The 16,427-nt window shown below is 42.7% G+C and overlaps 1 protein-coding gene across 1 annotated transcript in view; it reads left to right on the forward strand.

The window, feature by feature from the left end:
* The first annotated feature begins 990 nt into the window (after positions 1-990).
* The window catches only part of rxfp2l (relaxin family peptide receptor 2, like), a 51,469-nt gene continuing 36,032 nt past the window's right edge, over positions 991-16,427 (forward strand). The window contains exons 1-7 of the mRNA XM_067996748.1: positions 991-1,045; positions 1,881-2,027; positions 4,168-4,248; positions 5,426-5,531; positions 9,630-9,701; positions 14,409-14,480; positions 15,230-15,301. Coding sequence (XP_067852849.1) covers positions 991-1,045; positions 1,881-2,027; positions 4,168-4,248; positions 5,426-5,531; positions 9,630-9,701; positions 14,409-14,480; positions 15,230-15,301 — 605 coding nt within the window. The remainder of the gene's footprint in view (positions 1,046-1,880; positions 2,028-4,167; positions 4,249-5,425; positions 5,532-9,629; positions 9,702-14,408; positions 14,481-15,229; positions 15,302-16,427) is intronic.

Here is a 16,427-nt window from a genome sequence, read left to right on the forward strand (position 1 = left end):
ACAAGCCAAGTTTATGCAACCAGTTCTCATAATTTAATCCTCCAAGTACCGATATATTATATTGTACACAGTCTGTGGAAAGAGCAGGCTTTATGGGCCAAATTACTCTTTCCCATTCAGTGCTTTTTATATTCTTATCTGTAATGTGTGGGAGACACCTTAGGATGCATTTACAGTACAAATTCAGCGTTGGTGTGAAATGGTTTTAGCTTTGCATTGAAACTAAACTTGTGTACTGTAAATTGTGTGTCATGGTCCAAACTGATTCCAAAGCAAAGCATAGTGAGACTCCCTCTTTCAGGAAGTCCCACTCAATTTATTCTGGTGTCAGGTTGGGTCCTGACTTCAGATTCAGGTTGTATTTACACTATTACCACAGTATGGTGAGAAGCGAAACTGTTTTGCACTGGCACTATAAATACACACTTAGAAAACTGCGGTTTGTCAGACTAACTGGAGCAGACCTATTGGAGCCCTGTAGTATGTCAAAAAGCTGCTAGTATTGTTGCACCATTTAAATCAGTCACTGTAGCCAAAACCTCCACACTTATTTCAACACATGTTCCGTATAATTCAACAAGGGCAGAGATTAGGAACAAATTCATAAGCAGGAGGATCAGAAAAGAAAAGAACATTTGTTACCCTATAACAATGAGTTTTAGATTAAGTGAAGAATGGGGTCAGGGGGAGGTCTAGGAAGCAGACATCATGGAAGTCATTATAAATAATGCAAAATGTTAATCTTTGTCGGACTGAAACCAAAAGTTTTTATTTTATTGAAGCCATACTTCAAATTGAGAGGTCCTTTAGGTTTTGCATATTAAGAACAGTAAATGCAAGCTCAGAAGTGAAATGGACAGATTCCTTAATTTCCGGATGACTTTTTTTGAAATACTTACCTAGGTATAGGATAGCGGTGATGGAGAATGTAACACTTTTCCATTTTTGGCACCCACTGTCAGCATCAAGCAATCTCAGGTGAGGTACCGCATGGATCAGATCCATCGCATAGCACCACCTGCAATATCCCATCAAGCACTCCCAGGTAAGATATAGCAGTCATTCACTGTAGGATAATGCTCCCTCTACACTGCGGCACAAATGTGCTTTAACAGCAATCTCAAAAATGCTGCTGTTTTTTTTTAGAAGATATTTGTTCCACAAAGAGAAATGGTAATTGACATAGTTTGGGGGTTTTGCTTCACTGGTAAGGACTGTTTGCTTTTCTTGTACAGTTTGGTTCGGTTTCTTCTCTACCAGTACATAATGCAGTGCCATTTTGTACAAGAGCAGGAATGGAACAATTTAGAGAAAGGAGGAATTATAGACCGAGCTTATACCCCTATGCCCCTCGAGAGCGGAGCATGCAGGGGGTTAAAATGCTTGCAGCGACCTACTCACCCAGTCCTCACTGGCCTCGTGCTGCATGTCTTTTTAACAGGCATGTTCTTCCCAAGTCCAATTGTAGTACACCAATCATTGCCTTTACAGAGAGGAGCTGACTCAGCACAGACCAGGGATTCAACATGGGATCAATACCATACCTTGTGGAGCACTTATTGCCTAAATCAGCTGTGGAGTCCATTTGAAAACTTTGATGCAGTATGAGAAAGGTTTAATCATTGATTAGTACATACTGGTGCTTGATGAAGCTGGGGCACAATGTGGTTAGCTCAGTGCAGAACAGCTTTCAATATTAACAGGGATGTCTGAGGAATTCCTCATGGTTTTAGTCGGATGGCAATTTTTATTTTGTCCAATTCCAAATTATCTCTGGATTAAAATTGACTCCCATCATGCTGTGTAATCACTTAGGATTCTCAAATTGGAGAGGTTACTTTTGGACTGATATATTTGATCTCTGCATTTTCTTGTTGCAGGTTCCAGTGTAATTCATACAGGTCATCAAACCATATCCTGTCCTCTTGGATACTTTCCTTGTGGGAATCTCAGTGTGTGTCTACCGCAGCCTCTGCACTGCAATGGGATTGTAGAGTGTGCAAATGGAGCTGATGAGGACTATTGTGGTAGGTACAATATGAGGGAAGGTTGACACTGGGTGCAGGAGACTGTGTGATTTGTATCTGTTGTAGGTATGTGAGTGAGACCAGATTATATGACTGGTCATTCTTTCAAACCTTACAGCAAATTTGACAGACACGTATTCTGAAAAACCCATGGTGAGATGAAGCTACACCTGCCACCAAACAATCTTTCAGCAGCTGTTATTTTCCTTTCCTTGGAAGGAATTCTAAAGGAATTCTTGCTTTTCTTCCACAGAAGAGGAAGCAGATGGTAACACACTGGATGATTGATTTTGTTCCCGTTGGCCTATGATAACGCAAGAGAACTTTGCCCCAACCTTGCCAAAATAGTGTTCAACAACATTTAGATCTGTAATAACCATTGACATCACCTTTGCCTCAACTGACTCCCAGAGTTTTGATACTACAGAGCAGTTTAAAACCAATCACAAAACTTTTCAGAAATAGGAAACACGTATCTCCCGAGAGCAATTGGATTCTTGCTGTTCGGTTAGTTCTGCTTTTAAAGAGAGTGTAGTCAGGTATTGAGGAAAATCACATTTTCACGTTCTATAATCTGAGGAAGACAGATCCAGGGGGCCAAACACTGACTGGCCTTGTTCCATTCCCAACCAGTGGCACAGTTAGATTTACGAATGAACAAGTCATTTGAAACAATCGTTGGAAAGAATAATGGGAATAGATTTGCAGCCGACATGTCTGAAGAGGGAGTCTCATCATTATGAGCCCGAGAGTCCCAACATAAGACCACTTTTGCCATCAGCCATCATTTAAAAATACAGATTAAAAAGGGATTGACTTTCAATATCTTTTCATTCTTTCTATCCGTTGTGTTGATTTAAAAAAATGTTTAAACAGCAAAGGTGAATAACATCATCAGGGCACATAACAACTTGCATTTATACACAGCTTTCCATGTCCTCAAGACATTCCAAAGCACTTTGCAGACAATCAATTTTTATTTTTTTGAAGTGTAGTCACTGTTACCGTGTGGCCAAACAAGGCAGCTAATTTGCACACAGAAAAGTCCCACAAATAGCATTGAGATAAATGACCTCGATGCTGGTTGAACAATAAACACTGGGAGAACTCCTCTACTCTTCTTCAAATAGTGCCATTGATCTTTTACATCCACCTGAACAGCAAATAGAGCCTGGGTTTAACGCCTCATCTGAGAAATAGCACCTCTGATAATACAGCACTCCCTCAGTGCTGTGCTGGAGTATCAGCAAGGGGAAGCTAGATAAACACGGGAGGGAGAAGGGATTAGAAGGATATGTTGATAGGGTTAGATGAAGAAGGGTGGGAGGAGGCTCACGTGCAGCATAAACACCGGCATGGACCTGTTGTGCCGAATGGCCTGTTTCTGTGCTGCACATTCTTTGTAATTCTTTGTAATCAGCTTAGATTACGTGCTTAAGTCCGAGAGTGGGGCTTGAACCCATGACCTCCTGACTCGGGCTCAAATGTTACCACTGAGCCAAGGATTAATTAAGGCTGATAGTGTGAGCATCCTGAATTGCCAGGATTATTGTAATAAATAATACTTTTTGTCTGAAGCACTTCAGGTAAATAATTACTTTTTAAATGTAGTATCTGGAGACAAAAAAATTATTGTTCTGAAGACAAATGCAGCAGCCATCCTGTGCCAGCAATGAGATACAAACAGCCACAAGATTAATAACCAGTCAATTTTTTTTTTGGATGATATATTGGTTGAGACCAGAATGTTGGCTAGAACAGCAGGAGAACTCCGTCCAGTCCTTTGAATAATGTTATGGTTTTTTGTATCCCCATGCTGATGAATATCTCTGTTGATATTGGTTAAGCTCTTGTACTGCTAGGCTCGGTAACTTGTCCAAACCAGTTCTGCTGATAATGTCACACAGGTTAAAAAAAAATCCCATGTATTTGAATGGTGCCTTCTTACAGTTCTTTTCAATCTAAATCCTTCCAAATAGGGTTGGTAAAAATTCTGGGGTTTTTTCCCCCTTCAAATACATCCAAGTGGGATCATTTTTGGATGGGTTCAGATTTGAGAGTCATTTTGGAATTTATCCCAAGAGTGAAGCTTTGATGTAATGTACTGCATCATTTACTTGCTTAATTTTTCCCATTTCAGCCGACCTCCATGGCTGGCCAAAGCTTGTAGATTGGTACTTCGAGCAAGTTAAGAAACATGCTGACGAATCAGAGGATTGTTGTGAGTAAAGAGATATTTTAGAACATTCTGTTTTTAGGCTGTTGTTTCCAATAGGAAAAATAGCTTAATCAATGGCCTGGAAATTTGAACACAAATCCCAAAGGCTGAAAGTCCAGACTCCATCCCACTGCACCATTCTCTTCACGTTTTCCGGATGTATTTTCTGTCTGAGAGGTACTACCATACAGCCTATGGTAGGATTGGTCAATGGAAATGAAAATCAGTAGAGATGTACACCGGGCGCTTGATCCGATATCGACAGTTTTACAGCATCGCCCAAAGTCAAAATTAACCCCATGATTGAGTCAAACGCTGATGTGGGAAGTGGGAAAGTTCACAATACTATAATAACAGGTGATCTTCTAAGGTTGGCATTAAGGCATTTTATCAGGAAGCTTTATACTTCATCTGGTGGTGCAATGGCTGACCCGGAAGTGATGATTTTAACCCTCTGCCCCCGTCGAGAACAGAGTTTGCGGTGGGGGGGGTTAAAATATCAGCGAAGCACATGCCCCACCGCCATTTTAATAGGGGTGTGTTTCAGGCAACGTGTGAGGCCTCACTGACATTGAAAAGTCAGGGTCTGATAATGTCAGCAGTGGGATGCTAGCCTCACCAGGGAAAGCCAGCACCAATAAGCAGCAGGCACAGAAGAAAGCCAAAAAGGTAACATTACTTTATCTCTTAAAGCTTTTGTTGGGGGACAGAAGAATCAGGAGGGCTCCTCCGGGCCTCACAAGGGACCCTTGGGCCTCCCCTGGGCCAGACGTCCCACAATCGCCTGGGACTCCACCCCTTCCCATACCTTGCTGGGGACCGTTACTACGTTTCTCTAGTTGCGGCCTCCTGTCACGGTCAGCTGACTCCTGCCCACCAACCTGACATCATTGATGCTGGATTCGGGCAGGAGGCCCTCGTGTTAAAATGGCCCGGGACTCCTGTCGGCGAGCCAGGGAGAGCTTGAAGCTCATCCCCAACGGCTTCAAGCTCGCCACAAGTTAAAATCGGGGATTTATAAGTGCCCAAATGAAAAAAGTGTTCCATTTCCCAGCCCTGCATCTCTCACTTTGTGTGCAGAAAGTCTGCTCCAAACAAACAAAGGTATAATTCACTCCATTGTGGTACTGTATAAAATTTGCTAACTTTGGCTCATTTACAATCTTGCTCTTCCTTCCAGTTCTTGATGTGTACCCAGAAAAATGCACGTGTCAAGGTTCAACACTCATCTGTGAATACCTAGAGCTTCTCTCTGTGCCATCGGTGTCCTCCAATGTAATGGTGATGTAAGTAACTTGACTGTTCCTTCAGTCCAGCATCAATGATGTCAGGTTGATGGGAGGGAAAGTGGAGAGTGAGGAGGACATAAAAAACCTACAAGGGGATATAGACAGGCTGGGTGAGTGGGCGGAGATTTGGCAGTTGCAATACAATATTGGAAAATGTGAGGTTATGCACTTTGGCAGGAAAAATCAGAGAGCAAGTTATTATCTCAATGGCGAGAAACTGGAAAGTACTGCAGTACAAAGGGATCTGGGGGTCCTAGTGCAAGAAAATCAAAAAGTTAGTATGCAGGTGCAGCAGGTGATCAAGAAGGCCAACGGAATGTTGGCTTTTATTGCTAGGGGGATAGAATATAAAAACAGGGAGGTATTGCTGCAGTTATATAATGTATTGGTGAGACCGCACCTGGAATACTGCATACAGTTTTGGTCTCCATACTTAAGAAAAGACATACTTGCTCTCGAGGCAGTACAAAGAAGGTTCACTCGGTTAATCCTGGGGATGAGGAGGCGGACATATGAGGAGAGGTTGAGTAGATTGGGACTCTACTCATTGGAGTTCAGAAGAATGAGAGGCGATCTTATTGAAACATATAAGATTGTGAAGGGGCTTGATCGGGTGGATGCGGTAAGGATGTTCCCAAGGATGGGTGAAACTAGAACTAGGGGGCATAATCTTAGAATAAGGGGCTGCTCTTTCAAAACTGAGATGAGGAGAAACTTCTTCACTCAGAGGGTAGTACGTCTGTGGAATTTGCTGCCCCAGGAAGCTGTGGAAGCTACATCATTAAATAAATTTAAAACAGAAATAGACAGTTTCCTAGAAGTAAAGGGAATTAGGGGTTACGGGGAGCAGGCAGGAAATTGGACATGAATTTAGATTTGAGGTTAGGATCAGATCAGCCATGACCTTATTAAATGGCGGAGCAGGCTCGAGGGGCCGATTGGCCTACTCCTGCTCCTATTTCTTATGTTCTTATGTTCTTATGTTCACTTTCACAATATGATTAACAGAGGAATAAAATGGTGGATGTCCACACCAGTCACCCATCAGCCGTCAATGTTTATTTCTCAGGAAGCAGTTCTCCCACCTCCTGATCAGACCTTTCTATTACTCCTCACATGTCTTCCTAAATAAGAACATAAGAAAGCATTCGCTTATCAAGCCCACAAACCATGAACAATCCATCTATTTCCTAAGGCAACCTCTGCATAAATACTCCTTGATCTCCAAAGGTTTAGAGGGAGATGCCAGAGATAAATCTGCGAACTCATTCTTCCCTGTGTATTTAAGGTGATTTTTTTCCCCTCCTCTGCATATTTTTGCATGTGCACAAGCACACTGAGAAAAACATTTTACAAAGAAAAAGATATTTAGAGATGAAATAGTTCCAGACTTTTGTTGGGTTGTTCTTATTGGCATGTGCAGTGGAAAAAATCCTAATCCTCCAGAGCATGATCACAGCTGGATGTGTATTGGGGTGGATTTTGCACCTACTGGTACAACCCTGCAGTGACCCCATCCCATTTTCCTGAGTCAGAGTCAAGTATGCAGGGCCAGCTCCCAGAAGATCTGTGCTCTGTATTGAGAGTTTCCCATTGTGAGGGAGGGAAATACTGTGCTGACACAGCAATGCCCTTGCTGCAGCAGCTTAAAGGGACTGGCTGACAACTGCCTGGCCAACAAAAGTGATCCCTGTGTGGCGGAGCAAAATCAATTTTGAGCTCTGCTGCAATGAATCCTTATAAGGAGGGCAAAAAGCAGCTGAAATTTGCAAAAGAGAGAAAACCTGCTAATCGCACTATTAATGCCATCTACCTTCCGAAGACAGACACCCTAAAAACATCTCTTCCATATAGACATTGGCCCAGAATTTGCTGGAGTGGGACATCTCACTGCGTGCCTAATTAGCTAGACCTTTTCCTTCGCCCTTCAGCTCAAACGTTTTGCCCTGTAAGTTGCTGGAAGTGCGAGCTGATTACAGCGCAGTGAGGGCAACAGGGACCTTGGTGAACAGCGAGACCAATAGTCTATCACCTTAGCTAATGGGATTTAAGGACTGAGAAAGAAACAGGAACAACAGAGAAGAAGGGTGAATTAGAGTTAAATCAGTTACAGAAAGAGAAATAAAGAGAGGGAAAGAAAGATTGGATTGAGAGAGAAAGAGAAACAAAGAGACAGAAAGCAAAAATAAGAACAAAATTTTAAAAATTTAAATTTTAAATTCAAAAAATCTGAAACAACAATTTACTACCTTTAGGAATGAGATTCCACAGTTTAAATTGTTCCATTTCTGGGCCAGAGAGGTTGATTGGCATTGCAGGAACATAAATCTCCTCATTAAAAAGGTACTTATGCTCTTAAGTACTAGCTCTAATTTTCAGCGGGGAGTATAATGGGCAATTAATGTGCAAATACAACAACTCCATGAGACTTACGGGGAGGTTGAGGGAGCTGCTATTTTCGCGAGGCTAACAGAACAGTGAGCCCCGCCTTCTCGCTGTCATTTTATTTGTAGTGAGGCCAGCAAGCAGAGATAGAAGAATCTGACTCCAGTTGGGGTGGAGGAAACTCAGCTTTTTGGGATGGCATTCAGCAGTAGACCTCCCTGACGTATTTTTTTCCCATTAATGATCTGGGACTACCCGGAAAATGGATGGCATCCCAGAGCAAAATCCAGGTCAATGTTTCGAACTTTAGGCCTAAATTTTAATATGGAGCCGGGAAGACGGCCGGTGGAGGGGGGGGGGAGTTCCTGATGGGGAACTCGGAAGTGCGGGTTTCCCCAGACGTCCTTACGATTTTGACATAAGGACGTCTTTTATTTTTTTTATCAGTTTCCAGCCCATCAGGCCGGCCTGATTGACAGGCTGGCCTCAGTCGGACAGGAGATGAGGAAGGAAATGGAAGCGAGAAGGTAAGTCTTAGATGGGGAGTGGAATCAGTCATGGGGGAAGGCCAGGTCGGGGGTCACCGGGGAGGGGTTCAGGGTCAGGAGTCATCGGGGGTCGGGGTCGGGAGTCATCAGGGTTCGGGATCGGGGGGTCGGGAGTCGCGGGATCAGGCGTCATTGGGGGTCGGGGTCGGGAGTCATCAGGGCTTTGGGATCAGGAGTCATTGGGGGTCGGGGTCGGGGGTCATAGTTCATGTGAGGTCAGAGATCGTGGTGGGGTCACTGCAGGTAGACCTGTTGGGCCTGGGGGAAGTACTCCTGCTCCTCCAGGCCCACAAACAGTGCTATAAAGGCATTTACCTGCTGCTTCAGGACTTCTCGCCTCCTCTCATGTGGCGTGAAGTAAAAGGCCTGGGAATCCCGACCCCCAGGGGTTAAAAACAAAAAATCTGTAAAAATGGAGGCCAGCAGCCTCCTTGAAAGCTTTTAATGACCGACCCGCCTCCTAAGAGTGGGTTGGTCACCCGCCCCTCGTCCCACCTCCGTTAAAACCAGAAATGGGTGGGTTGAAGGTGGGTTGGGGGTGGGTTTTAGATTATTAAAATTTTTACTGCCCCCCCCTGCCCTGAACCCACCCTTTTTTCTGAGTTAAAATTTAGGCCATTCTGTTCCCAGATCACTACGCTCCTGAGTACAGAATGGTAGGACAAAGGTTTGTCATCCCCAGGATGTCCCAAATGATCAATGTCGTATCACATTTGGGGTGTTTGTTTGATGTAGTTACAGGACAAAGGGGGAAAGGGATTTCAATGAGGGAGGAGATGGAAAATTGTTAAAACAGTCTATCCACATCACTATTACGAGCCCCAACAGCCAAAGAACATCACAGGAAATATCTGTCACATGGCAAGTCACAGGCTTACTGCTACAGAAAGGAAGATGAAAAATATTAAAGAGTATGGAGAAAGAACAAGGGAATTGGATTAGAGTACATAGCACCAATGTGGAGATAGCACTAGCACAGGCATGCTGGGTCAAATGCTTCCTCCTCTGTTGAAACTTCTACGATTATGTAGATGCATGAACCAGTGAGACCTGAAAAAACAGGAACATTGGCTCCAGGTAAGAACTCCCTGCTGTTATAAGTGTCTTGTCATATAAAGCCAAAAATGGTTTTATATCTTTCTGTATCTCTGTCTCAATCTAGGAAACTAGGTTATAACAACATCACAGCTCTCACAGATGACTTGTTCATTAGATACCAACAATTGGATACATTGTGAGTATTTCTATAATATCAAAAGAACAAATTAATTAGTCATTGAACCCTTCAAAAAGCAATACAGTTGGACTGCCAAGTTCTACATGTTCAAACTGATCCCTAACTTAATGTTGGTCAGATATAGTTTGGGCAAATCTAAGACAATGATTGTCTCAATTGAAAGAGGTAAAATGAAAATCTGCATAAAACAGATATGATCCTGAAATGTTATTATGGGAGATGGATGTATGCTTATTGGTATTGGTCAGTCTTTTGGGGAGATATTCATACCCTTACTAATGTTTCTCAGTTCCCCCCTCCCTCAGAGGAACATCCACAGATGAACTGATTCCTCTGAGCCACTCCCCCTTCACCTCATTGGTGCCTCTCGGTCCTCGCTTGTTCTCATGCTAAAAAACTGCTGAGTATAGATAGCAGAGGAGCAGACGTCTTGTGTAGATCTCCTCTCCCCCTACAGGGTTGAGGGACTTCAGTTATGTGGAGAAACTGGAGAAGCTGGGGTTGTTCTCCTTAGAACAGAAACGGTTGAAGGGAGATTTGATAGAGGTGTTCAAGCTCATGAATGGTTTTGATAGAGTAAATAAGGAGAAACTGTTTCTAGTGGCAGAAGGGTCGGTAACCAGAGGACACGGGTTTAAGGCAATTGACAAAAGAGCCAGAGGCGGCATGAGGAAACATTTTTTTACGCAGCGAGTTGTTATGATCTGGAATACACTGCCTGAAAGGGTGGTGGAAGCAGATTCAGTAGTAACTTTCAAAAGGGAATTAAATAAATACTTGAAGGGAAAATGTTTGCATGGCTATGGGGAAAGAGCAGGGAATGGGGCTAATTGGATAGTTCTTTCAAAGAGTCGGCACAGGCACGATAGGCTGAATGGCCTCCTCCTGTGCTGTACCTACTATGATACTTGAGCGCCATCATAACAGTGAAGTATGTGCAACATACTCAATTCATGCTGTCACCGTGTGGGTAGAGGGACTGGCAATTTTACATAAATTACCCAATTCCCAAGCTACCTCTGATCATTAGTTTAAGTGCACAGGTGCAATTTAAAACTCCAAGACAGTAGTTTGCATAAAGGTATCTCCCATTACAACATTTTGGGATTCTATGACCATTCAGATAAATACATCCTATTCTTCCCCCTTCCCCCTTTCCCCAAAAGGATGTGTCTTAAAAACTTTGTAACATATTCCTTTAAACTGCTCCACTACTGGTCGTACCTGCTTTCTTGTATTCAGTGCGTTACTAAAGAATGAAATGGTGATTTGAGTATTTAAAATGAAACATTAAAAGATCTAAAGCTGTAGGTTTTTTTATGTTTTTGAGTTGGGATTTTCCAAACAGACCTGAAGTTTGACCTTTGACCAATGATGTCAATGGGTAATATTAACAAGCTGCTCGCTCCATTTGCAAGTATGAATCAGTGGAGATGAGGGGGATTTATTATCAGGCTCCTGAGAGGAAGAAGCCGCTGATACGATCTGGCTTTAACAGTACAAATCAGAAGCTTCTGGAATGTGCCTTTTGCAAAGAAGGTCTGGAGAGAGATGCAGTGGTATCTGTCCAGGTTCGTCCCAAGCAGTTCCGTAACACAGGACTCTGTGCTCTACGGGCTGTTCCTGGGGACGCACACCGAGATGGACATCAACTGCTGCTGGAAGACCGTCAACTCGGTGAAAGACGCCCTTTGGTCTTCCCGAAACTTGCTGGTCTTCCAGTGTAAGGAGCTGTCCTCGACCGAGTGTTGCAGACTGGCACATTCCAAGGTCCAGGACTATGTGCTCAGGGACGCACTGAGGCTGGGTGCAGCCGCCGCAAAGGCTTTGTGGGGAAAGGCAACCGTTTAGAGCCTTCTGGCCATCATATACCGAGGGGCTGCAATCAGGGGAACCCCCCCCCCCCGGGCAGAATATAAAATTCAAATTGATGTAATGTACCTGTATTGAACCTGTAATGTATCTGTAATGAATCTGTAATCAATAATCTGTATTGAGTGTAATGCAATGAGGCACCCCAGAGTGTCATGAACTGTAATTATGTATAATGTGTTCATTGAACTGCACTTGATGTAACCTGCAAATTGTATAATCTGTATTGTGTACATTTGGAATGTGATATGACAACTGTATTGTATGTATTGCTGCAAATTTTATGAATAAAGTATATTTTATGAAAAAGAAATAAGAACATAAGATGCAAGAAGCAAAACAATTAATGATCATGAAACAATAGCTGATAATCAGGGTGCTGAGTGAAAAGTAAAAGCCCAAGAACTGCTGATTAATTATGTATGAAACATGTATTAACACTTTGTTGCATGGAGCTAGAAAAATTAAAAGCATGCATATTGGGTAAGTTTATTACTTGCTAATTTTCTCACATACTCATCTGAAAGACCCACTTGTGCAGGAGTAAGGTTCCGTTGATGCTAGCTGTCCCCTGGTACTTTATCCAGTGGTCAATTTTTGTGTGGCAGCCTTGTCAGTGGCATATTTGTACATGGAAGGAATCACAACAGTCTTCACCTGGCATTCACAATGCACTCTATCCGATAGGGGTCAATGGATAGTATTCAGCAGCAAAATACCTTGCTGATTTCTCCCACCCTAACCCAGGGATGCTGATGCCAATGGTAGAACTGCCAGTTGGGCTTCAGCTGGAATCAGTTAGCTCAGCACACACCACGAGAATCATAGAAAGGTTACAGCACAGAAGGAGGCCATTCATGTCGGCTCTATGCAAGAGCAATCCAGCTAGTCCCATTCCCCCGCCCTATCCCCGTAGCCCTGCAAATTTGTAGAATCGATAATGAACTAAATGAAGCTGGCACCTTCCTAGGAACATAGGAACATTAGGATCAAGAGTAGGCCATTCAGCCCCTCAAGCCTGCCATTCAATTAGATCTTGGCTGATCTGCACCTCAACTCTATTTTCCCGCCTTTGCTCCATATCCCTTGATACTGTCACCCAACAAAAATCTATCGATCTTAGTCTTGAAAGCTCCAATTGTTCCAGCATCCACAGCCTTTTGGGAGAGAGCATTCCAGATTTCCACTATCCTCTATGTGAAAAACTGTGCTTCCTGATTTTGTTCCTGAATGTCCTAGCACTAATTTTGAGATTATGTTCTCTGATTCTTGATTCCCCCACCAGAGGAAATACCAACCCTATCAAATCCTTTTAACATTTTAAACACCTTGATCAGATCACCCCTCAAGCTTCTATACTCAAGGGCTTACAAGGCAAGTTTATGTAACCTGTCCTCATAATTTAACCCTCTAAGTCCATGTATCATTCTGGTGAATCTGCGCTGCACCCCCTCCAAGGCTTTGGGCTTCCCAATACTTAATTGGAGGAAATGAGCAGAAGCAGTGTGACAAATCAGAGGCAGCGGAGGGGCCGAGAGAGGTGGTGGTGAGGTAATGCCGGGTGCCATCAACATACATGTGGAAACTGACCTAGGTGAAGGTCGATAGTATAAAATCCTCACCAAAGCTTTAAAGAATAGGAGAAATAACAAGGAGTCTGGTAATATCAAGGTTGGGTTTTAAAAGCATGTAGAGTGTAACATGAATTGAACATCAAGGAAATTAAGAAGTTTTGTTGACTTGAAGAAAGAATGCATTTGAGTAGGAGATTGTGGAATGAATCCTGATTACAACACAGTAGCTGCTTTTATACTGGTGCTGTATTCGTTTAGATTCTGGCAGGCCATTTCTTGTTGTTTACATTATCAAATCTGGCTCCTTTAACACAGAAGGAGACTCACAGACCCATAAAAAATTATCATCCGTTTCTCATTTGCAGCATCAGAGAAACTTTTTCTGAGCAGCAGACATCATTGGAACCTACAGCAGACCCCCAACTGAAAAGTGGCCAGTTTGTGCCTCTAACTCCACCCAAGCACAGACAACAACTCTGGTAGCAACAGGACAGAGAATAGACAGCACCCTGCAAAACAGCTTCCAGACCCTGGTGACCATGATGCATGCTGCTGTCTCTCAGGGCTTTCAGGATCTGATAACTACTTTCCAAAGGAGGTGCTGTTTTTGACTGTTGAACAGTGTAAATCGATTGGATCCACAGCAACAGGAACCCCTGCAAATTACAGAACTGATTCTTGTAGAATAGATTCTGTCATATAAAAGGACCATAAAATTAGGTCTTCCTTAAAAGGATTTCCTGGCATATCCAAGTCCCATGCAACTGCCACAAGGTGCACTCCATTCATTGCTCCGAGCATGAAGACTCTGGAAGTCTCCGTTGGAATAAAAAGATCATCACAACAATATCATTTAAAGCTGGCCATTTTCAATAGGCTGCACTAATTTCATGAAAGTTCCTGTGATCCTATTAGTGGACCTTTTACAAATACTTAAAAATTACTTGTGGGGGGCATATGGCCCTGTATTAAGCATGCATCTTCACACTGACCAAGTCAACTGGGACTTCCCTATCGAAACACTTGCCATTGATGCACAACCCTCATCTCAGATGGAGCACCTTCTGTAGGCTGGACCACGTTCAATGCAAGGTCTATCAAATGTCACCCTCTCCCTGGCAAATGCTGTGAAATTTTAATAGAAATTCTCTGTGCCTTGCCTGCAGTTGTATATAGTTAGGATTACTTGTAGTCTGCCAGTTCTTTTGCATCTTTTATGTCCCATTTTTAAAGTCGATTTCTGTGTTTTCTTCCACAGGGTGTTGCAAAACAACTTAATTAGTTCCATATCCAGCAGAGCCTTTTCAGGACTTTTCAAACTGAAGAAACTGTAAGTATTTAAAGGCTTGGGGGCTTGTCAGGTCACATCACTCAGAGAAGTGCTAGGCCTGAATATTACTCATGTTCAATAAATGGGCTTTATGATTTTGAAGGAGTAAATATTTTTCCATGGACTCCCTGAAACTCCACATAGTTCAGCATAGAGTTCTCCAAAAATCTGTACAATACGCTTCCCAGTAAGCAAGCAGGTAGGCTGAGTGGCACAGTGGGTTAGAATGTTGTCCTTTCACCCAGATTTGAATCCAGTTCTAATTGGTGGGGTGAAGTCTCCCCTCTCTACAGAGTGTTCCAAGAGGAATGAGCTTTGGGGCTGCCTCAACCCAAGATTCCTGGTGCATATAAACCCACAACACAAAACTACCAATTCTAGGCTGCCACTTCGATACAGTAATGAAGGAGTGCTGCATTGTTGGAAGTGCTTGAGACACTATACCGAGTTTTCAGCTGCCTGTTCAGGTAGAGGTTAAAGATTCCACGGCATTATTTGAAGAAGAGTAGGGAGTTCTCCTGGTATCCTAGCCAACAGTCAACCCTTAACGCACATCAGCAAAACAGATTGTTGTTTGTAGGATCATGCTAAGTGCAAATTAGTCGCAGCATTTCACTATATAACAGTAACTGTACTTCAAAAGTAATTTGTATGAAGCGCTTTGAGGCACTTTTCAGAGACATAATAAGGTGCTTCATAAATGCAAGTCTTTCTTTACAAGCAAACATCTTTTTACTCTTTTACACCAGACTTCTGAGTCACAATCAAATCACTGTACTGAAGCCGGGCCTCTTCCGAGACCTCCATCAACTTGAGTGGCTGTAAGTGATTCAAATAGTTTCATAGTCCAGCTCTGGGATGCTTTTCCTAATATGTTTTAATTATCTTATTTTACACTGCAAACCTTCCAGAGTCAAGCAGCAGTAGACCAGGCCTCGGCTGCATACATAAAAATTAAATACTGACTCTTTTGCAATATTTCAAACATTCTAGAAGCGGTAAGTGATCTATAATTCGGAGAGTATTTGTGTTGTGTAACCTCCACTAAATACACAGGAGAATAATAACGAGAAATCTTATCTCAGTTTTTAAATTCAATTTTTTTCTTTTTTAGATAATTTGCCCTCCAGTGAAGAGCGGGGACTTTCCATCTTCTACTCAGTGTTTCTAAATGTTACCTAAGTCCCATGCTTCTGTCACCATTGAGACAAGCAGGTGCCTACTTTGAGATTTCCTGAATATTCTCTTTGGCCAGCCTGCAGTAGGCATATTAATTGCAAGCTGGCAATGATGTTCCCTTCCAATTCTCTCTGCCCTGTGTGGGGAGATGACATAACCTCTACCTGCCATCTTTCTATCTCTCAAGCAGAGATGATAAGCTGAGCAGAATAAAGAAATCAAAAGTATATTCTCTGAATGCAAGGTGCCAGCAATACCAGCCAACTACCTGGGCCAGTCAGATGGTGAATAAAGTGAAACAAAAACATTTTGTTTCATGGTCATGAATTAACATCACTGCTGGTACATACAGTCCGTGTTGTATTGGAGCTTTTTCACATCTGATTATGTTAGAGGCTTATCTTTGGTGTAGCTCAATCTTTTTATCTTGCTATGATTTATGGTTTAAAACTTGCTGGTCAGAGATATTGTGGAAGCTGAAGTTTTGCATAGATTCCTCTCTCTAGACAAGTTACACATTGCTTAACGTGGCGCCAATACATAGAATGGGCTTGTCTACACAGGCTTATACTGTAGAAAGTAAAGAGAAAAAGAGAGATAGAGCTGGATCCAGAGAAAAGAGAAGAAAGAAGGGAAAATGATACTTCACCAAGTTACTAATGTTTCCACATGGCTTTATTAAGGGCCAAGGTTTCCAATGCAACTTCTATGGTTTGGAGACACTCACATAGTTAGCGCTTTTAAAAGAGATTTAATCTCTACTGGCCC

The sequence above is a fragment of the Heptranchias perlo genome, chromosome 15 (assembly GCF_035084215.1).
Source record: "Heptranchias perlo isolate sHepPer1 chromosome 15, sHepPer1.hap1, whole genome shotgun sequence".
NCBI lineage: Eukaryota > Metazoa > Chordata > Chondrichthyes > Hexanchiformes > Hexanchidae > Heptranchias > Heptranchias perlo.